At 48.4% G+C, this 23,681-nt stretch overlaps 1 protein-coding gene across 1 annotated transcript in view; it reads right to left on the bottom strand.

Moving 5' to 3' along the window:
• Nucleotides 1-2,222: 2,222 nt before the first annotated feature.
• LOC133234716 (protein FAM169B-like) overlaps nt 2,223-23,681 on the bottom strand; it is a 76,099-nt gene continuing 54,640 nt past the window's right edge. Inside the window, exons 5-8 of the mRNA XM_061395607.1 lie at nt 10,247-10,429; nt 8,028-8,162; nt 3,876-3,975; nt 2,223-2,398 (exon numbers count right to left, since the gene is read on the bottom strand). Coding sequence (XP_061251591.1) covers nt 2,230-2,398; nt 3,876-3,975; nt 8,028-8,162; nt 10,247-10,429 — 587 coding nt within the window. The 3' untranslated portion in view covers nt 2,223-2,229. The remainder of the gene's footprint in view (nt 2,399-3,875; nt 3,976-8,027; nt 8,163-10,246; nt 10,430-23,681) is intronic.

The raw sequence follows: 23,681 nt of genomic DNA, 5'->3' as shown, positions 1-23,681 counted from the left end.
AGACGGACGGACAGACACATGAGTGAGTAGTAAGTACCACATCCCACCCCACACATCCTCGGATCACTCAGGAAGCAGCAGGTCGGAATCTCACCAGCACTCAGCACCAGGGGTCTCCTTCCCAACCTCGGGCTCCAGGATGAGCTTCCCTGTGTCCCTAAAAAACCGAAACTGTCCCTCTGCCCACCTCTTGAGTGTCCAGCAACAGAGGAACAGAAGGAAAGTGTCACCCCTCCCTCCCGAGGAGACCTGTGACCATCCACTCCCCCTGCCCCAGTTACAGAGGTCCAGCTCTGCCCTGATACTGCGGACAGGAGAGACAACTCACCCCACCCTGGGCTGACCCTAGTGGAGGCTCAGGGAGGCCCAGCAGAGACCAGGGCGTGGAGGCCACGGTTAGGGGGGATGCCTGAGCTGAGAGCAGACATGTGTGCAGGAGGGAGCCTGACTGATGTGTGTGCATGCATGCGTGTGCGTGTGTGTGTGTGCAGGAAGGAGCCTGACTGATGTGCGTGTGTATATGTGTGTGTATCTGTGTGCAGGAAGGAGTGGTGAGAGAGGGGAGGCATAGACCCTTGGCAGACCCTAAATAAAACCCTTGTGCGTCTGAAGATGGGAGGCCCTGGAGATAGAAGGAGGGGTGGGCAAGCGCAGAGATGACACAGGCCGGTGGGCTTCTGTGACGGCCCCGGGTGCTGCAAAGACAGTCTTAAGCCAAGGGGGTGGGGGTCACCAGTGATATGATCAGACAGACCCGCCCCCAGAAGTCAGGGCAGCACTCAGCTCACCCACCCCAAGACAGCTGACCGGCCTGCCCTGGAAAGAATCCTACTGACCCCGGGTGAGGCCAGGCCAACACGTGGAAAGTCCACCCCACGCTCAGAAGACAGGCTCTGGGGCCTCATGGGGCTGCTGGACTGCGCCACAACCTGTGAACCACCAGCAGCATGGCCAGGGCAAGCTCGCCTGTCCTCCCTGGGGTCCAGGAGCGGGATCCCCGACAGCACCTGGGAACTGCCCTGAGCAGGGTTGGGCAGGTATGCAGAGAGGGGAGCCCGCTGTCCCAAGCGGGCCAGGCCGGCACCTTGATGGTCACCTTCCTTAGCACAAGCCTGACCACTGCAGGCACTGTCACTCCAGAAGGGCCACTGGCCCCAAAATCCCCAGGAACTTCCCCTGCAAAGCAGAAGCAGGCTGCCTGGAGCCTGCCCTGAGCGCCTCCCACACAGGCCAGACCGGGGCTGGAGGTCCAGGTGCACCAGGCGGCCTGGGCCTGATCTTGGAGAGCAGCCAGTGGGGCTGAATCTTCTCTGGAAAGAAAAGCATCTCCTCGGAAAGCTCTCTGGTGTCCGGTGTCTCGCCGTTACAGCAGGGCTGTGGTGGGCGAACCCCCAGGGGATTGCTGCAGTGCTTCCTGGTGCTAAGGCAAGAGGGTCCGGTCACAGGGGCCTGGGGCAGTCTTCACCAACTCATCCTGAGCTAGAGAAACCCCATTAGGCTTAACGAACAGGCTTCTGAAGCTCAAGCAGGAATATAGTCATTTGCCCCCAACAGGGCTTTGGTATTCACTGCAGCGCTTCTCAGACTTGGCATCACCTGAGCCCACACATCAAGCCTGGGGTAGGGAGGTCTGTGTGGTCGTTTGTCCCTCAAAGGACAGCACAGCAGGGACATGGGGCAGCACCCCGTGACAGGAGCCTAGAGGGACAGCAGCGCTCCAACCCCGAGGGCAGGGCCAGCCTCCCCAGGGTCAGCTCAGCCTGCAGGGGTCAGAGGCAGGGCCGATCTCCTGGGGGTCAGAGGCAGGGGCCGGCCTCCCCGGGGGTCAGCTCGACCTGCGGGGGTCAGAGGCAGGGCATCAGAGACAGGGTCAGTCTCCCGGGGGTCAGAGGCAGGGGCCAGCCTCCCGGGGGTCAGGGATGGGGCCGGCCTCCTCGGGGTCAGCTCGGCCTGCGGGGGTCAGAGGCAGGGCCGATCTCCCAGGGTTCAGAGGTGGGGGCCAGTCTCCCGGGGGTCAGGGATGGGGCTGGCCTCCCGGGGGTCAGCTCGGCCTCCCCAGGGTCAGCTCAGCCTCCCGGGGGTCAGGGATGGGGCCGGCCTCCCCAGGGTCAGCTCGGCCTGCGGGGGTCAGAGGCAGGGCTGATCTCCCAGGGTTCAGAGCAGGGGGCCAGCCTCCTGGGGGTCAGAGACGGGGCTGGCCTCCCGGGGGTCAGCTCGGCCTCCCCAGGGTCAGCTCAGCCTGCGGGGGTCAGGGGCGGGGCTGCATGCTGGCCCCCCGGGCAGCCCGGCACCTGCCACTGTCCGCCCCTCCTGCCCCGCCCAGCAGGCTCGCGCAAGCCACCCCGCTGCTGCCTTCACTGCGTGGTCACCATCGGTCTGCTCCCAGTCTCTGCTGATCCTCTCCTAAAACCAGAAAAGAAGCAACAGAGTGTCTCAGTTAACGCTGAAAGCCCTATTGGGGTCCTGGCCTGGCAGCGCCTGCACTGCGAACTCAGAGCAGGCAAGCCAGGTTCAAACACCAGGCCAGCCACTGGGTGGGCCGTCTTATGTTTTGTATGTAAGATGCTCCATGTGCAGATTTACTGATGGGAATGTATTTACTGGTAGGGCATGAAGTCTTGGCCAGGGGAGATCAAAGAAAGAACGAGACTAAGGAAATTCTATTTCAAAATTTGGAAAATGCAGATGTCCCCAGACATGCATGCCCATGGGCATGTCCGGGGCACCCTGAACACCTCCTGCTTTCTCTAATGGTCTTCAAGGTTGAAAAGGAGAGGCAGAGATCAGCGAAGAGGCACAGCACACACTCGGCTCAGTAGCCTGAGAGGGTCCTAAGCCAGCCCATCTTTCCACTGCGACTCAAGGAACCTGAAGGCCCTTCTCTGCCAGACGACAAGAATTGATGTCAGACACCAGGCAGATTTCCCAAGACAATCCAGCAGTTTCTGGGATATTTTCTGCCTTTGATGTTGAGTCTTCTATCCCAGAACCACCTACTTTGCAAGATAAGCAGCACTCCCCACAACATGCAATTGTCAGTTTTGGAGTTTAACATTGTTATCACTTCTCCAGGAATTCAAGAGCAGAGGCCGTTCTATGCCAGTGAATGGATGTCAGTGCAATCACCTTATGAGGACAAGTGTCTGGCGTGGCCTCAGGAAAATGCTCATGGAATCATATCTCTCCAAAATCTTACAAAATACTGAGTGGCAGCAGGCCACCAAGAAATATCCAGTAGCCCAACCTTGCCCACGGTTCTATCTGTCACCACTCTGGACCATCTCATAACCTCATGCCCTATTTCATTTTCTAGCATCTGGACTCAGCAGTAAAGAACCCGCCTGCAATGTAGCAGACACAGGAGATGAGGGTTCGATCCCTGGGTTGGGAAGATCCCCTGGAGGAGGGCAGGGCAACCACTCCAGTATTCTTGTCTGGAGAATCCCATGGACAGAGGAGCCTGGCGGGCTGCAGTCCACAGGGTCACAAAGAGTCCGACACGACTGAAGTGACTGAGCAGGAGCATGTGGACTGGAGGAGCAGGGGAGAAAAGAAAAACACATTTGTTCTGCCTGAACGACACTGGTCCGTCGCAGAATTTGAAATTCAGATTTTTCCATATTTACTTAACAATGTAAAGTTACAGCTGATTCCCATGTGTTTTCTGTTTAGTCTTGGCTTCGTTGGAGCTTGTCAAGCTTAGAGAAGAGGGCCATGAAAACTCTGATTGCAATGGTGTTTCCATCCACCACAGCTCAGAGATTCTGAGCATAAATCAAGGGCCCACTGCTGCAGAGGAGCCCAGAGCAGAGGTGTTCACGAGGCTGTGCGAGCACGGCCCCAGGACCAGCCCTAGAATGACACCCATTTGTTACCGTGCCTTGTGGTCTTCTCCGTTATGGGAGAGCCCGGGTCCATCATCCTGAGAAGTCTGCCCACGAGTAGCCACGGCCTCCTTGGAATGTCCTGGGTGAGCTGCCCTCCCCAAGCAAGAGAGTGAGGTCAGCAAATGGAGTGACTCTCAAGGGAGCAGACAGACAAACGATTACTAATAGAAGGGGGACCCCTTATGATCATGTAAAGCGTGGTTCCCCACAACCCAGTTCCATCCTTTTTGATCTTCACCCTGACATTTGCTACGTGCCCTCCTAGGACAGGAACACCTGCCAGGTTGTTGGGAGAGCACCTCTACTCAAGCATTTCTGAGCCGGAATTTAGATCTATTCTCCCAGCTGTTCAGGCATTATTTGGAGTCATATTCCCCTTCTATTCCTCAGCCCTCCCCTTTGCGCATTGGAATTCCTACTCACAAGAGAGACATGCTAATTTAGCCTCCCTCTGCATCCTACCAAACAAGCACCAACTTGGAAGGGGTAACTTTCTTATCCTACTGTGTAACCTCCCCACACCTCAAAATCCATATGTGAAGGTGTGGTGGGGGGTTCAGATACCTTAGGCAAAGAATGGGCAGTTTTCTATTTGAGCTGAAAAGACAAATCGCATTTTTCAAATAAAGAATACATGTACTACATTTTACCTATAGAAATAAATGTGTACAGTTTCATTTCCAGACATCATAAATGACCAAAATTTGGTTTGGGAAAATTTAATTATAAGCATTTAAAAACACCAGCCCTCATTAGCTCTCTGTGATATGTAAGGATTTTATACAACACAGTACTAATTGCCCATGTACTTTCCTTCACAAAAACCAGCCTTGCTCACTACTGTATCCTGATCACCTGGACAGTAAGAAATGTTGAGAAATGCTCCGTTAACAGTGATCAGCTGGATGAGGGAATGAAGTAGATCATTTATCACACATCTTCTTCCTTTCCTGGTGTGTGAACCTTTGTTTTTCACGTGTTATGGACACGTGCGTGTGTGTGCTAAGTCGCTTCAGTCATGTCTGACTTTTTGCAATCCCATGGACTGTAGCCCTCCAGGCTCCTCTGTCCATGGATTCTCCAGGCAAGAACACTGCAGTGGGTTGCCATTTCCTTCTCCAGTGTTATGGGTGAAAGTATGCCAATAGGTTTCAAACTTTCACTTGCATTTTATTCCTAGGCAATGAAAGTGCAATACTTTTTTATTATTATTCATGAACGCACTAATTTGGACCCACAAGGATGAGAAACAGAAACAGCCACACAGGGCGAAGGCAGAAGCCTACCCATTACCGTCTGGGGCTGCAGACGATAACAGTGGCCGCTAGAGGGAGCCACACAACCTTTCAAAGAGCAGCGATAGCCCAAAAAGCCCTTCCAATGCGGCGGTTCTGCCCTTTGTTCCTCTCAGCATAGCTCTCCCCCATAAACATGCTCCATGTAATGTCGGATGCTCCGGAACAAGCTGGAACAAGTTAGAGCTGCAGTCTGCAAAGCATCAGGCTTTTAGAAAAATGCCCCCACCTCCTCAGCGCAAATATTTCACATCTCTTAATGTCCATTCCCTCCAGCTTAAAAATTACATGTAAATAGAAAAAAAAAATGTTTTTCCCCTGAGGATGACAATTGAATGTACTAAAAATTCACCTGGAAAAAGAAAGCAAAAATATAACCTAAAAATGAAAAAAAAATTAATCTGTGTGTAATTACTTCCTGCCTCCAGCAACTTTTTTTTCTTAAAAAAAAAAAAAAAAAAAAAACTGTTGATGTGTTCAGTTTCTTCTTCTCCAGGAAAGAAACGTAGGCATGTGTAGGCTTTCAGGGAAGTCACATAAGACAGAATTCTGATCCTATTGGTCAAGTTTCAAAGGCTTCATCTGTAACTGAGTGTAGAAAGAAAAAGTTTCTCACCAACTCCTTCTCTCAAAAGGTCTGCATAACCCTGAAAATATTTTCAGGGCCTTTATAAGCCACAGATGTTATCAACAGTCAGGACCATGCAAACTCTAAAAGCCCCAATACAGCTTCAAAAATAGATTTTAAAACATCTGAAAGGAGCAGAAGTTAATTTCCCACTGGGATGTTGTGGAATGTTGTAAAATGTCTACGCCTTCCTTAGAATGTAAAAAGCCATGGCCCCACCGGGCTTCTTGCTAAAGTTCTATTCCTATGGTCCATGAAACTGTGGGAGACCTCCTAAATAATAGTCAGGAATGAAGGCACAAAAGATAGAAGTTGAAAAGAAGAACAAATAAAGAAAGTGACCCTAAGAATAATTAAAAACTAAAAATAAATGGTCTCATGAGATTTCCAGGGAAGAGAAGTTTCCAGAACCTGCACTGTTTGGGTGCAGTCTTGGTGCTGGTTGGGAAACCCCAGTGGGCTAACATGGGCTGATTTCTGTGAGGAGAGAAACAGACTAAAAATTGAGAAACTCCAAGCATCTCGGCTAATCTGTGACTGCATCTGTGGCCCCCACTCGCCAACCTGGAAAAAACCTGCGTGTCAGCGCTAACTGACAAAATTGTTACAAGATGAAGCTGGTTGGTGGAAAACCTTGGCCAGTGAATTAAAATCCTGACTGCTGGCCCTGGGGGAGACAGGAGGTGTAGGTGAAACTGGGAACTAACCATGATTTACACAGGGAGTGAAAAGACCATAATTTAGAGTTTTTTTTTAAAATTACAGTTTCTGTAATCTAATTATAACCCTAATTATAAGCATGGCCCTTCTTCCTTCAAGGGACTCCAGCATGTTTCTAGAACATTCTCTGTGAAAGTTCATTTCCCGTTTTAAGGAGAGAGTTGGTGCATCTCGGAGTGAGCTACGTGTCAGGGTTGGCATTGGAATCCTAGCTCGCTTCCCCTGACCACACCACACCAGCTTCCTCAGCTCTTGAAATAACCCCCAGTGGAATTCTCCTCAGAGGAAACCATCTCCCCAATTATGCGACAATGTCCTCCCCTGCCAACCCCCTCCAGCCCCTGCTATTTCTGCATTCTGAAGGGCAGCCCCCCACCTTTTTTCCCCCCCATTTTCAGCCAAGGAGCTGCAGTGTCCAAGCCGCAGGGCCGGGCCTGCGTGGAGGCTGCAGGCTCATTTGTGAAGCCCCAGGGCCGCCTGGCCAAGCGCTCAGGACCAGGCGGGCTTCCCTTCATCTCTGACTGAGCCCTGCAGGGCAAGTCACTTAACCGCCTCATTAGAATCGCAGTCACGGCCCTGCTGCGGCCTCCTCCCCAGGTGCCCGCCACCCCATTAATTCCTGCAAAGACCCATTAAGCCTCCTGGCCCAAAGGCAGCCGAGGAGCAAAACCTATCGCTGTTGTCATCAGTGAGCTCCCCGGTGCTCTCCCCGGTCTCCACCTCAGGGGAATCCATCTCCCGGGGGAAGAGAAGGCCTGGCACCCAGCACGCCCATCCCTAACGAGCTGCCCACAGCCGCGGGGCTGGCACAGACGCTGAAGGGGGCTGGGGACCAGGAGGAGCCACGCCTTCACTGCGGCCGGTGAATCTGAACAGTTAGACCCCCAACACCCCACTGCAGCCCTGAGCCCCAGCTGCCACTGAGACCCGGCCTGGGGTCGTCAGCCTCCCCACCTGAGACCCCCGACCTGGGCACAGACGCCATCCGCCACCAAACCCGCTGCACGCTTGTTGGAGGCGGCAGGTGTGTCCCTAACAGGGCTGTCCACCACCCAGCGCGAGGCAGGCCTCACAGACACAGAACGTGGGCCGCTGCCCGCGTGAGCCCTCCCGGCGGAAGAGGTGCAGAGTCTGCTGCCCCGAGAACCTCTGTGTGCCTCAGAATCTTCACAGATGACGCACTCCGCCTGCGGCAACCGGCGTCTCCAAGGCACCTTCCTGCTGACTTCCCTGATCCTTCCAATCAGAACGCGGGGACCCTGACTCCCAGGGAATCTCTGATCCGGCTACACTGAGGGAGAGCTAATATTTGAGCAAGAGGGTCTGGAAGGTGTGGCTCCTTCAGGAAGGGAGGTGGCAGCAGGCCAGGATGCCACCACCCGGCGCTCGCTCTCTCCTTAGTCCCTGCAACAGCGACAGAGATGGTCTCCCCGGCAGACTCATCCGAACCGACCCTAGAAGCGATCAGCCCACAGGGCACGGCTCCACCCCACTCACAGTCCAGATGAAGTCTTGACTGTTGAAGCTGAACCTTCAGCCAGATGTTATCTCGCTGGCCCCAGGCTCCGGGGGGCTCCACCTCCCACAGGCGTCCCCGCTCGGCTGGGTGGGCCACCAGGAACTTCCTGCAGACTGGGGGGAGGTGCACAGAGCAGTCAGGGGGGCCGCTGACCGTGCCCACCCTCCCCTGTGTCCCCTGCCCGGCCCACCCCCTGCTCTCTGACCCCTCTGTGCCCCTCCCCTGCCTCCCACCTTTACCCACCCCGTCCAGCCTGCTCGGGGGCCACAGTGAAACACCACTCGCCCAGGGGCTGGGGGGTGGGGGGTGGTGGGGGTAGTCTTAAACCACTGACAGTTGTCTTCTCATAGCTCTGGGCTGGAAGTTCGAGATCAAGGCGTCAGCAGGCTTGCCTTCTCCTGAGACCTCCCTTCTTGGCTTGGAGATGGTTCTTCTGACTGTGTCTTCTCCCCATCTCCCTTCTGTACCCACTGGGCCCTATCTCCTCTTCTTACGGGGGCCTCCTCTTACTTGTCCTGTTGGATCATGGCCCCTCTTAGGACCTCATCCAACCTTAATCACCTCCTTATAGCTCCTGGCATCACTGACACAATGGACATGAGTGTGGGCAAACCCCAGGAGACAGTGGAGGACGAGGGAGCCTGGAGCGCTTCAGTCCATGCGGTCACAAAGAGGCGGACACGACTGAGGGACTCCATCTCCACATACAGTCACCCTGGGGGTTAGACTTTGGGGGGGACCCTATTCAGCCCCATAACATCACCCACCCAGTCCCCTCTGCAGACACCATCCCTGCTTCTGAGCTCTGCAGCCCTCCTCTCCCAGGGACCCTTCCCACTCATCCACAGACGTCCGGACTCCAAACCCCTCAAGGTTGTAGATGTCTATGCCACATTCACGGGGTGAGCATTTCCACATGGCAGGGCCCCAGTTCAGCCAGCACGGGGGGCTGCATCAGGCCCCTGGCAAGAGCGCAGATGGAACCCAGAGGGCATGATGCTAAAAAGGTGGAAGCCGAGCTGGTCGAGTGCTAGATAGGTAGCCCTGCTCTCCTGTCTTGACAAATGTAACTCCTCAACAAGAGGAAAAGCCAGTTTTAAATTTAGAATTCTTAGACTCCTGGGTGTTTTGCACTTGAAGGTGGCAGTGCCAAGCGAGCCGGCCCCCAGCTGGCAGCCCACCCTCTCCTCCCTGTCTGGCTCCCCACACACTGGACATACAAACGTGGACCCCACACCCACACTCCATGACACCCCACCAGAATAAGGACATGCAGATGGGTGTTACGGTCCGCCTTAGGTGCACAGGCCCAAGATGGCATCCACTCGGGCCCTCGACAGCCCCGGGCAAGAATCCTCGGGTTCCAGTAGCCTGAGCTGGCTTAGGAGTGGCCTGGACCGGCTGAGAACATCCCCTTGGGCCCACAGATTCCTCATTCCATGGACAGAGGTTCAGCCTCGACAGGGTGATAAAGCATGGGGCCCTGGGCAGCGGGCCCTCTGGGCCATTCCAAGGGCAGGACTGTAGCGATAAAAGGCGGTCAGGGAGGCGTGGAGCAGCCGGCCTGAGCCTCCAGCTGCTGCTCTGTCTACACACTGCCTGCTCACCCCCGAGCCCAGGCACAGCGAGGGTGACGCAGAAGCAACTGAGACCCCGAGTATGATTCGCAGTCAGCACCGTCAGAGCTTCCATCCCTGCCAGGTGGAGATACAGGCCATGGGAGGGTCTTTGCGGTGTGGCCCCTGTCCTCTGAAGCCTGCTCCTCCCCAGGGGAACCTGGGGAGGGCTCAGAGCACGCTTCCCTCAGCTCCTGGTCCCCCTGGGGCTCCTGGCTGGAAGGGCAGAGTGGTGATTACCATCTTCTCAGGAGAGAGCAAAGGCCCACTGAGACCCAACAGCAGCTGTCAACAGAGTGTAAGTTCCCTGCATTCTGCTTCTCTCTGACGCTGGGTTGGTTTGGTTTTTATTATTTTCTAAATCTAGCTCTTTCTCAGGGGCCGGACAAGGTTTGCCCCTTGTGATCAAGCTTGCGGTCTCAGTGCTGAAGCAACGGGAGGTTTCTCAGAAGGAAGAGAAAACCCACAGGCCCGTCATGGTGCCAGAGCTTCCAAGGGACCTCCCCCCCCCAGAATCATCTGGAACACACGGGAGTTATGCATCCCACTCCCCAGATGCCCCTCCCCGATGCAGCCATCACCTTGGTACATGGCGGGCGAGATAGGCCAGCTGACACCCAGGGCCTCATCCTCTCGGAACGTCTGGCAGAAGTCCTGCAGCATGGTTAGCCCCAGGCCCCGCCGGCGGTGGCGCCTCCGGACAAACACGGTGTCGAAGACCGGCAGGAGGTAGCAGGTGCCCGTGCTGTCACCGCACAGGCTGCCTGTGGGAAGGCAAGAGACACGCGTGGTCCCCCGACTGGACCAGCCTGCCGGGACCCAGCGGGACCCCACTTGGCCAGGTCCCTGGTACCCCTGGAAGCAGCGCCAGCCTCACAAACTAAACGCCCGAAGACGAGACAGCAGATCACTCGAAACCACCCACTCCTCAGCTGACTGGCAGCCCAGACACTCTCAACTGCTGCGAGCAAGGCCACTCGGCTATCGCCCTGAAATCACAGCAAACTCAGGGGACTAGGCAGGGTGAGGCCACGATGCACACAGAGTCCTCACACCCCTCCCTCACTGAACACAGTTCAGAGACCCCCCAAAGCCAAGGAGGAGCATCTGGGCAACATCAGAGTTCCCCCTGAACCCAGGGAAATGGGCTAGGACTTGCTCCAGGGTACAGAGTTCACCTTGGCCGATTATGGCAAAGCACGTTTACCACAAACAGACCAAGTCCTGTTTTCCATGGAACAGGAGTGAACTGCTACTGCAGAGCAAGACAGGCTTCAGCTGGCCCCTCCCCCACTTTCCCACACCGATTTAACTTCACTGCAACCAGAACTAATACCAGTACAGTTGCTGTTTCTGCAACAGGAATATGTCCGTGCAGTCAGTCACGTCCATTGTCACCCTAAGCTAAAAATGCCACGTGCACCCGACTACATCACCTTCCTCACTTCCCAACTATCCGGTTGCTTGTGCTCTGAATGTCCCGGAATCTAAGAAAAGAAACATGTCACCTACTCAGCGCCTATTGGAAGAGGTGGTCTTTGTGCCTGCAAAAAATTCAAAGGTAAGTAATTTCCCAAAGAAACAAACAAACAAAGAGTCGAATTAGCCAGGCTGAATCACAGAAGTACACACTCTTATAGTGAACTGTTTGCAAAAATGGACACAGTTATTCCCCTTTCTATATCCACACACCTCTGCATGTGATTTTGAACCTTCTCCCATCAAGAGACGGGGTTTATCTCCTCTCCCCTTCAATCTGGCTCACCGGTGACTCACTCTGAGCAACAGAAGGAAGCTGGCAAGAGCACACCAGCTCTGAGCCCAGGCCTGCTGGGGTCCAGGGCCTCTCCATTCTCTCAGATCTCTACCCCTCACACGAGAACAAACCTGGGCTAGCCTGCCACCATGCAAGAAACAGGCCTGGGCACCCTCATGGTGCCAGCCAACATCTAGCTGGTCCTAAGAAACAGCTGATCAGGTGACTGCGGACACATAGGCCAACCCAGCTTAGGGCAGAAGAGCACCCAGCTCTGCCTCACCAAAATCACCAACCAAAATGCGAGCTAAATAAATAGCTGGTTTTGTGCCCAAAATGAATGAATAAATAATCTACGACCAACAAGCAACCCCCAAGTCACTTAAGATGGTAATTATTAAGTATTTGTGCTTTACCCTCAATGTACCTGAAATGACAGGACCAACTTGGTTGGAATTATATAACTTCCAACTTTTACAGATGATGAGAACAATGTTCCCCAAATAGCAAAGTCCTCCAAAGCTAGGAATGCTTAAAATTACATAAAGATACAACTCCACTCACAACAGCATTAAAAGAGAAGTAAATACTCAATATGTTTAACAAAGGAAGCATGAGCCTTAATTACTGAAGACAGCAAAACATTGTTGAGAGAAATTAAAGAAGATCTAAATCAATGAAGAGAAATTCCATGTTCAAGGACTGGATGACTCAATTACGTTGGCCATTCTTCCCAAACAGATCTGTAAGTTTAGTTCTAGCAAAATCCCAGCAGGCTTTTTTTGTGGAAATTGACAAGCTGGTAGTAAAATTCACATGAAATGGGTCTCTAGGATAAACAAAAGAGTTTGGGGTGGGGAGGAAGGAGAAAAATGAAGTTGGAGGCTTTACACTACCCAATTTCAAAGCTTCTTATAAAATCAAGGTACTCAAACAGTGTGATAATGGGGCAAGTGTAAGCTACAGATGAGTGGAGCAGAAGGGCGGGTCCAGAAGTAAACGCTTATGCTCTGAATTTCTATAAAATACCAAGGTAACTCAATATGGGAAAAGATAGTCTTTTCAACAAATAGTGGTAGTATGACTAGACATCCATAAGCCAAATATTAATTAATTAAAAATGAATAAATAAAGCTGGAACACAACAAAGCCCAGAATTAGACCCACACAAATAGTCAACTGCTCTCAGACAAAGAGGAAAGCAAAGTCAATAGTGGAAGAACAGTCCTTTTCAAGAAACGATGCTCAAACCGTTGGACGTCCACACGCAAAACCATGACTCAACCTGAAACCCTTCATAAAATGAACTGAAAATGGATCACAGACACAAATGCACAATGCAGAACTGCAGAACTCCTAGAAGATAGCATATGAGAAAACCTAGATGACCTTGGGCTTGGCAATGAACTTGTGCCTACAGCATCAAAGGCATGATTCATGAAAAACAATTGATAACTCAATTTCATTAAAATCAAATGTTTCTACTCTGTGAAGGACACTGTCAAAAGAATGAGACACCACAAATTAGGGGGGGGGGCAAATATCTTCAAAAGACATATCTGATAAAGAACTATTATACAAAATATACAAAGAACTCATAAGACTCAAGAATAAAAAAACAAAGAATTGATTAAAAAGTGAGCCAAAGACCTTAATAGACATCTCACCAAAGAAGTTATGCAGATGGCAAGTAAGCATATGAGAAGATGTTCCACATCATATGTCATCAGGAAAATGCAAGTTTAAAACCAGTGAGATGCGACTACGTACTTAGAACAGCCAAAATCCAGAAAACTGACACCACCAAATGCTGGTGAGGATATGGAACAAATGGAACCCTCCTTCACTGTTGGGAATGCAAATGGTACAGCCACTCTGATGACAGGTTGGTGGCGTCTTATAAAACTAAACCCACTCTTACTACAGGATCCAGCAATTGTGCTCATTTATATGTGCCTGAAGGAGTTAATGGAGAAGGCAATGGCACCCCACTCCAGTACTCTTGCCTGGAAAATCCCATGGATGGAGGAGCCTGGAAGGCTGCAGTCCATGGGGTCGCTAAGAGTCGGACATGACTGAGCGACTTCACTTTCACTTTTCACTTTCATGCATTGGAGAAGGAAATGGCAACCCACTCCAGTGTTCTTGCCTGGAGAATCCCAGGGACAGGGGAGCCTGGTGGGCTGTCATCTCTGGGGTCACACAGAGTCGGACATGACTGAAGCGACTTAGCAGCAGCAGAAGGAGTTAAAAACTTATGTCTACACAAATATTTACGGTACCTATATTCAGAACTACCAAAACTTGGAAATGGGACTTCCCTGGTGTCCAGTGGCTAAGACTCTGTGCTCCCAATGCAGGGGGCTTAGGTTCGATCCCTGATCAGGGAACTAGACCCCACATGCTGCAACTAAGACCCAGCACAGCCAAATAAATAAAAAATAAACTTGGAAGCGACCGAGATATGCTTCAATGGGAGAGTGGGTAAATAAACCATGGTGCATCCAGATGATGGAACATTATTCAGTGCTGAAAAGAAATGCACTTTCATGCCCTGAAAAGAAATGGAGAATCTTACAGAATATCACTAAGTGAAAGAGGTCAGTCTGCAAAGGATGTGCTGTGTGCTTAGTCACTCAGTCGTGTCCGACTCTCTGTGACCCTATGCACTGTAGCTGCCAGGCTCCTCTGACAATGGGGATTCTCCAGGCAAGAATACTGGAGTGGGTTGCCATGCCCTCCTCCAGGGGATCTTCCCAACCCGGGGATTGAACCCAGGTCTCCTGCATTGCAGGTGGATTCTTTACCATCTGAGCCACCAGGGAAGCCCCAGAATCCTGGAGTGGGGACCCTGTCCCTGGTCTCCAGGGGCTCTTCCTGACCCAGGCCATATAATTATTAACACAATTATATGATATTTTGGAAAAGGTGAAATTATGAAGGCAATAAAAGTATTAGTGATTGTCAAGGGGTAGGAGGAACAAGGAATGAATAGGTGGATCATGGGATCTTTAGGGCAGTGAAGCTACTCTGTACAATGCTGCAATGATAGAACACGCCTCCCTACAGCTGTCAAAACCCACAGAATGTATAACATGAAGAATGAACCCTAATGTAAACTATGGACTTTAGTTAATAATGATGTATCCTTTATGGGTTGACTTGTGTCTCCCCAACCCCCAGTACATCAGAATACAAGTGTATTTGAAGAAAGGGCCTTTAAGAGGTGATGAACTCAAAAGGAGGTCTTTAGATGGGCTCTAATCTAAGCCAGGTGGTGTCCTCATAAGAAGAGGAAATCTGGACACGAGAGGGGTTCCAAAGAATGAGCACATGCAGAGGAAAGCCAGGAGACGATACAGTGAGTAGATGGCCATCACAAGACAAAACACAGGCCTCGGGGGAAACTAACCTGCCTACACCTCGACCTTGTACTTCCAGCTTCCAGAATCATGTGAAAATTAATTGCCTAAGCCCCCCAACGTGGGTGCTTTGTTACAGCAGCCCTAGTGGACTAATACATGCATCAATATTGGCTTATGAAGTGTAACAAATGTACCACACAATGCACTATGTTAATAAGAGAGGATACTCAGTGTGTGTGGAAGGGGATGGGAGCCCTCTGTACTTTCTGCTCAATTTTTCCATAAACCTAAAAACTGTTCTAAAAATTAAAGTATGTGAATTTTTTAATGTGTAAGGTATTTTTTAAATGAAACTGGATCCTTACTTCACATCATATAAAAAATTAACTCAAGATGTATCTAGACATAATGTAAGCGTTGGAGCTATAAAGCTTTTAGAAGAAAATCTTCATAACCTTGGGTTAGGCAAAAAGTTCTTAGTTTTGACATTAATGAACACAACCAACTGGCAAATCTGACTTCATTAAAATTAACTTTTGTGCTTCAAAAGACACCACCAAAAAAATAAAAAGACAAGCCACCGACTGTAAGAAAATGTTTGCAAATCACATTCCTGATAAATGACATATTCAGATTATATAAAGAAATCTTATGATTCAACAAAAAGAAAATAAACAACCAATTAAAAATGGACAGATGATCTGAACAGACATTTCTTCAAAGAAGACATACAAATTATTAGTAATCAATGAATAGATATTCAATATATTAGTCATTTAAAAATGTAAATTAAAACCACAATGAAATGCCACTTTCGACCTACTAAATGGCTATAATCAATGTACTTGAGTCAGTTCTAATGAGATGGGTGAACCTAGAGCCTATTATACAGAGTGAAGTCAGAGAAAGACAAATATCATTTATTAACAATATATATGGAATCCAGAAAGATGGTACCAATGATCCTACATGCAGGTCAACAAAGGAGACACAGATGTAAAGAACAGACGTTTGGACTCGGTGAGAGGAGAGGATGGGATGATTTGAGAGAAAAGCCTTGAAACATTACCACATATAAAACAGATGACCAGTGCGAGTTTGATGCATGAAGCAGGACACCCAAAGCCGTGCTCTGGGACAACTTGGAAGGCTGGAGTGGGGAGAGAGGTGGGAGGGGGTTCAGGATGGGGTGGACACCAGTATACCTGTGACTGATCCATATTGATTTATGACAAAAACCATCACAAATATTGTAAATTATCCTTTTAAATTAATTTTTTTTTAAAAGGACAAGCAAGTGTTGACAAGACATGGAGAAATTAGAAGCCTCATATGTTGCTGGGAAGATAAATAATGATATAGAAACTTTGTCAAATAATTTGGCAGTTTCTTAAAAAATTAAAACATATGCTAACCAAATGATCCACCGATTCTACTTCTAGAATCCCACTTAAGAGAAACAAATGCATGTCCATACAAAGATGGATATATGGGTGTCAGGGGACTCCGCGGGGCGGAAGCCGCGCATAAGTGGAGGCAGTGGCACCGCCCGGGCAGGGGACGCTGCTGGTGCTGTTGCTAGACGACGCGAACTAGCCTTCGTCACTTCCTTAGCCCGCCGACTGCCCACTCCCCAGGCCAGAACCCAGGTATTTAAAAAAAAAAAAAAAAAGATGGATATATGAATATTTATACCAGCATTATTCGTAATACCCAAAACTGGAAACTATACTGGTAAATACATAAACAAAATGTGGTATAGTCATACCATGAAACGTTACTTAGCAATAAAAAGGAATGAAATACTAATATTTGCTACAATTTAGATGAACCTCTGGAGAAGGCAATGGCAACCAACTCCAGTACTCTTGCCTGGAAAATCCCATGGATGGAGGAGCTTGGTAGGCTGCAGTCCATGGGGTCGCTAAGGATCGGGCACAACTGAGCGACTTCACTTTCACTTTTCACTTTTCACTTTCATGCATTGGAGAAGGAAATGGCAACCCACTCCAGTATTCCTGCCTGGAGAGTCCCAGGGACGGGGAAGCCTGGTGGGCTGCCGTCTATGCGGTCACACAGAGTCAGACATAACTGATGCGACTTAGAAGCAGCAGCAGCAGCAGATGAACCTCAAAAACACCAAGCTAAGTGAAAGAAGCCAGATGCAGAAGACCACAAACTGTATCTTTCTGTTTATATGAAACATCCAGGAAAGGCAAATTGATGGCGACAGAGAGCAGAACAGTGGCTCCCCAGAGCTGAGATGGAAAGAGATTGACGCCAACAGGCAACTTTGGGGGATGATGGAAATATCCAAAATCGGGACTGTGGTGACGGTTATGCAACTCCCTATATTTGCTTAAAAAAATCTTTGAATGGTACACTTAACATTGGAAATTCTTATGAGATGTAAAATTATACTTTAATAAAATTGACTTGAAAAGATATAATAAATTGTATTAGAAAGATACAATTAAGGAAATGAAAAAATAATAAATTCACAGTATAGAAAAGGAACAGACACCCCCTTGAGTGATCAGGATGAATATCATCAGTAGTAACGTTGGCATCCTGGGCCCCCACACCTGATGTGAGCACCTGAGGAAAAGGGCACTTCACTGTGCCCCAAATCCATAAACCTGGGTGAATCATAAGAAAATATCATATGAACCTACATTAATGGACATTCCATAACTCTATTTATAGAGATCAGCACTCCTCAAAAGTGTCCAGGTCATGAAAGACAAGGAAAACCAAGAAATGGTCCCAAATAACCTGAAGATTAAAGGCAGCAAAGAATCCTAGGTCAGATCCTACAAGAGAAGAACGCTGCTGGAAAAATCAGCCAATGTTCGTTTCTCCATCCTGACCATTGTGTCATGGTTATAAAAGAAGCTAACATTAGGTCAAGGTGACGGAAGGGTATAATGGTCTACCTTACCTTTGCAACTCTTTTGTAAAACTAAAACTATTTCAAAATAAAAATCTGGGGCAGTGCAGGGGAACACTCCACCAGCCCTCCAACAGGAAGGCGTGATGCAGGCTCATCACGCCTTCATGCTGGTCAAATAAAACTATCTCCATTCCCAAAGCCAACAGATTTGCCTTTAAATAAGAATATTAATTAACTCTAGTAAGAATATTACAGCCTGGCTATGTACTGGCTGAGGCAGTAAGCTGGTTGCACACGGATGGACTCCACTCATAGTCAGAACATAAAACCCAAGGAAACCTTGCCACACAGCATAGAACAGTTGGTAGGAACCCCAGCCATGACCTCACCCACTCTCCCCACTTTATAGACAAGGCAGCTGAGAGGGCCAAGAAAGGTTAAAAACATGGGACTTGGCTCCTTTTTTGTCAGTAACAACTGCCCAGCAGCCCAGCAGCCTCCTGTCAGCTCATGGGGAGCACTGATCCCAGAGCAAACAAATTACAGGGAAGGAGACAAAAGGATAGAAGTGAATTAAAAAGAAAACATTTTTTAAAAAATTCAAGTGTTGCTAAAGCAGGAAAGAGGACACAATTCATAAAGCACATTAGGAATTAACATAGAGATATCATTACAAATGTGGCAGAAATTTAAAAGGTAGAAGAATATGATAAATAACTGCAGACTGATATAGATTTGAAAACAGATGAAAAGGACAAATTTCTAAGATAGTGTGTGTGTGTGTGTGTGCACGCATGTTAAGTCACTTCAGTCAGGTCCAACTCTGTGTGACCCTATGGACTCCTCTGTCCATGGGATTCTCCAGGCAAGAATAGTGGGGTGGGTTGCCATGCCCTCCTCCACGGATCTTCCCGACCCAGGGATCGAACCCTCGTCTCTTAGTCTCCTGCCTGGGCAGGTGGGTTCTTTACCACTAGCACCACCTGGGCTGGGAAGCCACCTAAGATAATACAACCCACAAAAACTGACTCATGGAAAAACAGAAAAGCTAAACTATCCTATGACCATGGAAATCTGAACTCAGTAGCCCTCCCACACTGAACACACCAGATCAGGTGACTTTAGAGAGAAGTTCTGCCAACTTTTCCAGGAAAGCCTTCCAGAGCACTGAAGAGGAGAGGAGAATATTCTCCAACTCAGTCTATGAGTACAGAGTAAACTTCTCAGAGAAAAAAACAAAAAGCAGACAGAGATGGGATAATTAAATAAATAACAGCTATACATGAACATAAGACAAAAAAGCTTAAACAAATATTAACAAACCAAACCCAAGAGGGTAAACAATGTTACTCTAGATCAGGGGTCCTCAAACTCTGGGATCTAATGCCCAGTGATCTGAGGTGGAGCTGATGTAATAATAATAGAAATAAAGTACAAAATAAATATAATGTCCTTGAATCATCCCAAAACCAACCCCCCACCCCGGTCCTCGGAAAAACCATCTTCACAAAACGTAGTGCCGAAAGGTTGGGGACCACTGCTCTAGATCCCCATGAGGAGCTGGTTTCTCTTCTCACTCCCAAGGCTGTGCTGGGGGAGATACACATGATCAATAAGGTATCCAGGGTGAAACTACCACCCCAGGGAGCAAACACACCACCAGAGTAAGAGGGCTTTCCCATCAACAGCTTGGGAGGACCTGAAGGCAGACCCTCTGTGAGGACAAGACAAAGCCCACCAGAGAGTAAAGGAGGGGCACCAGCGGGCTAAGCCCTGAACACAAACCACAGGAGATCAAAGACAAGGAGGAAGACTGTCACTCCAGGAAGAAAGGAGTAAGTCTTGGGCTTCCCTTGTGGCTCAGCTGGTCAAGAATCTGCCTGCAATGCGGGAGACCTGGGTTCAATCCCTGAGTTGGGAAGATCCCCTGGAGAAGGGAAAGGCTACCCATTCCAGTATTCTGGCCTGGAGAATTCCATGCACTATATAGTCCATGGCGTCACAAAAAGTCAGACACGACTGAGTGACTTTCACTTTGGGACACCCAAGACAGATTTCACAGACAGTGCACTCAGGGAAGTAATAGCAGCAGACAGCCAGGAAGTAGTAGAAGAAACTGTATCTGCTTCAAAAAGAGACTGGTCAGGAAGGAAGAAGACATAAAAGACAAGTGGTAAGACAAATGCCACAGGGCATTCCCACTGCCCAGCCGTCTTGCTACTCCAGGCCTAGACATCAGGAAAGTTAAGGTGTTGCTCTAAAAAATCCAATTCAGGCCAAGTAGTCATAGCTGCTAGTCCAAGAGATCAGGTGCAAATTATAAAGATATTTGGGATACTCCTAAACCAGGGAAACTCTAAGCAGAAGCAGCAGACATAGTGTTAACTTATTCTAATCATTTGCACTATCTTTTCATGACAATTTTTTGTCATGAAATTTTTTGCATGTCTGTCATGAGCCCACTTCACAAAGTTAGAGCCAGACTCCCCGGGCCCTTGGGGCAGCTGATCATCTATTATAATACCAGTAAATGATCTAGATGTTCCCGAATTCTCCCCATCAAGGAGCATTACTAACATCAATCAGGATAAAATCATTTTCTTTAAAGTATGAAACATTTAAATTGTATTCTCTAGAACAGGCTCTGGCAAACCTTTTCTATAAGGACCAAGTAGAAAATACTTTAGGCTCTGGGGGCAACCACTTATCCTTGCAGTTGCAGTGCAAAATCACCATGGATAATACGAATGGGCAGAGGCTCTGTTCCAATAAAGTTTTATTTACAAAAATAGGCAACGGGCAGAATTTGGTCTCTGGGTCACAGCTGCCAACACCTGCTCTAGAAAAACATCACTTTCAACAAGCAAGACTAAGTGTTTAGAATCCTATTTGTATAATAACATCTTTTCTCAAAAACAACTGAGAATAATGCATTAACATGAACCTCCCCAAAATAAGATATACCTGGAGATAAGCTCTAGTTATTATTTAGTTATTGTTTTCTCTTTTAAAAATATCATTTACTTCTATGTATTTGACTATTATAACAGGAATTTATTTAAAAAGTTTGATAAAACTGTATTTTTTAAACATTGAAGAAAAACTTTTTGCTTAAAGAAAATAACCTTGGCCAAGCTGGCTTTATCCTGGGTGTCTGACATAAGAAAATCTGTATCAGTAATTCATCTCACTTATCAATTACAAGAGAAAGAACTGCTTCGGTTTAATGTAATGCTGGACCCTGCACATTATCAGTTCATACAATACAAAACATAGAAAACAATTTTTAAGCAAAAGAAACCTACCACTGAAAAGTGCATGCCTTGGGTGACTGGGTCTCAAACTCTAGAAAGAAACATGAGAACCACCAGGAGGGCTTATTAAACCCTAGATGGCTGGGTCCCACTCCAGCGCTGAAGATCTGGTGCCAGAGGTCTAGGGCAGAGTCTGAGGACTCGTGTGGCCCAGGACATACCAGCAGCACAGACTATGCTGCTGGAACATTCTGTTATGAGTGATCCACTGTGCAGCAAAGAAGGGCTGCTGGGTGGTCCTGACCAGAAGCACTCCAGCCCAGGCTGAGACCTCATCTACCGGTTCCTCTCATGGATGGTTATGGGGTGTCTGCACAGCCACAGTTCTTCTTTACTATTGCCCTGACTGCAGCCCCAGCTATAAAGCTGAGGCTCGTGGACCATATCAGAACCACAAAAGCCTGCCCACCACAGTGGACCCACGATCCACAGGCCAGCTGGAGCAACCAGATTCTTGCAGAAGTTTCTGAGTGAACTGAAACCAGGACTATAACAGGTCCCAGTCCTTTGAGGCACTATAGGTAGAGCTGGGTAGGCATCATGGCAAGGTTATGAGGAAGCAGGAAACATAAGTAAGTAAAGGAAACTGGCTTGTGAAGATCAGAATGGGGCAACTTACAGGAAGCCAGGCTGCACCCCATGAACGTCCCCTGCCCCCTTCTAATACCCCATCCTGCAAGCCCTTCTCTGTCTTACAACAGAAACCCCCTTCTTATCAGACAGCAGAGTTGGTTCCTGAACCTACAGCACACTCCCACTACTCCACTTTTGCTGTGTGTGCTGTGCTAAGTCGCTTCAGTCATGTCCGGCTCTTTGCGACCCCATGGACTGTTGTCCACAAGGCTCCACTGTCCACAGGGATTCTCCAGGCAAGAATACTGGACTGGGTTGCTATTTCCTCCTCCAGGGGATCTCCCTGACCTGGGAATCGAACCCAGGTCTCCTGTGGCTCCAGCATTGCCGGCAGATTCTTTACCACTGAGCCACCGGGGAAGCCAGTGTTCTGCTGTTTATGTCTCTGCTAAAGTCCAGAAGTTGGCATGACGGGCCCACGCTTGAGGGTACAACAGGGTAGGAGTGGCCTGTGACATGGAGTATCAGGGGACAGGAGAGCAGAAGGGCCTGGTGACCAACACGTCAGCTGAGGCCACTTCAAGGCATCACAGGTCACACGCTTGTCTGGACGCCTAATCACTCCATTGAACACTTTTAAGTGCCGCTCCTGTTTTTACGACTTGTATCAGCATTGGGATTTCAGGAATCTGAAATGCAAAGTGTCCTTTTTATATTTTTATACAAAAGCAAAATACTTACTAGCTCTGCCTTAAATTGGCCGACTCTCCACTTATCAATCCAGCGTTTTCTTCCCTTGAGTGCTAAGTCTTATAGATGAATGGCTTGAGGGCCAAAGTTAGAGTAAATCCCCACTAACTTTGATTATCTCAGGAGAATTTCAGCATAAAATAATGAAATGACTAAAGTGTCAATATGTTGTAAGAAAGGCAATTAAAGAACCATCAAACTAAGGGAGAAACTCAAACTGGCCCATTAACAAGTGTTCCCCCAAAGAAATCTAGCTGAAAAGATCTTTCATTCTACAACAAGACACCCACTTGTTTCAAAACTGGATGCTTTCCTCACACTAAAGAGGCACAAACTACTAACAGACACACCGATGTGGATAACTCACAAAAGCATCATGAAAAAGTGAAAACAGTCAGTCTCACAAGGTTATACATGGTAAGACCCCACTGTGCGATATTCCAGGAAACATAAAACTGCAGTGATCCAGAGCATACCAGTGGTTTCCAGAGGTTATTGGTGGGGGTGAGGGGGTAGAAAAGACTAGAATAAGAAGGAGTTTTTGAGAGGGGTGAACTATTTTGTATTTTAAGTATGCTTGTGGTTATAAAATTCACAGAACTGGAAAGCCAAAATAGATGAATCTTACTGTCAGTAATTTCTTTAATGACAGTTCAAGTCACACATACACCAACATTAATGTGTTTAGAAACAATGTGTACTCTTAAATAGGTGAAACGAGCCCCCTGTGATCCAATTTATGCAATAAATCTGCACATTTTCTTTTCCTTACAGAATGAAACTATAAACTGCAGCCTTGCTGAAACTAAATTAGTATATATTCTGAATCATGTGAAATTAAAAGACGTCTGCTCCTTGAAAGGAAAGTTACGACAAACCTAGACAGCGTATTAAAAAACAGAGACATCACTTTCCCAACAAAGGTCCATATACTGGAGGCTATGGTTTTTCCAGTAGTCACGTATGGATGTGAGAGTTGGACCATAAAGAAGGCTGAGCACCAAAGAACTGATCCTTTCAAATTGTGCTGGAGAAGAGTCTTGAGAGTCCCTTGGACTTCAAGGAGATGAAACCAGTCAATCCTAAAGGAAATCAAACTTGATTTCCAATACTCATTGGAAGGACTGATGATGAAGCTCCAATACTTTGGCCACATGATGCGAAGAGCCGATTACTTGGAAAAGACTGATACGGGAAAAGATTGAAGGCAATAAGAGAAAGGGGCAGCAGAGGATGAGGTGGTTATATAGCATCACCAACTCAGTGGACATGAATTTGAGCAAACTCTGAGAGACAGTATTGGACAAGAGGAGTCTGGCTTGCTGCAGTCCATGGGGTCACAAAGAGTCGCGTACAACGTATTGA

This window comes from Bos javanicus, chromosome 21, assembly GCF_032452875.1.
Source record: "Bos javanicus breed banteng chromosome 21, ARS-OSU_banteng_1.0, whole genome shotgun sequence".
Taxonomy (NCBI): domain Eukaryota; kingdom Metazoa; phylum Chordata; class Mammalia; order Artiodactyla; family Bovidae; genus Bos; species Bos javanicus.
This window is presented reverse-complemented; position numbering and strand designations above follow the sequence as displayed.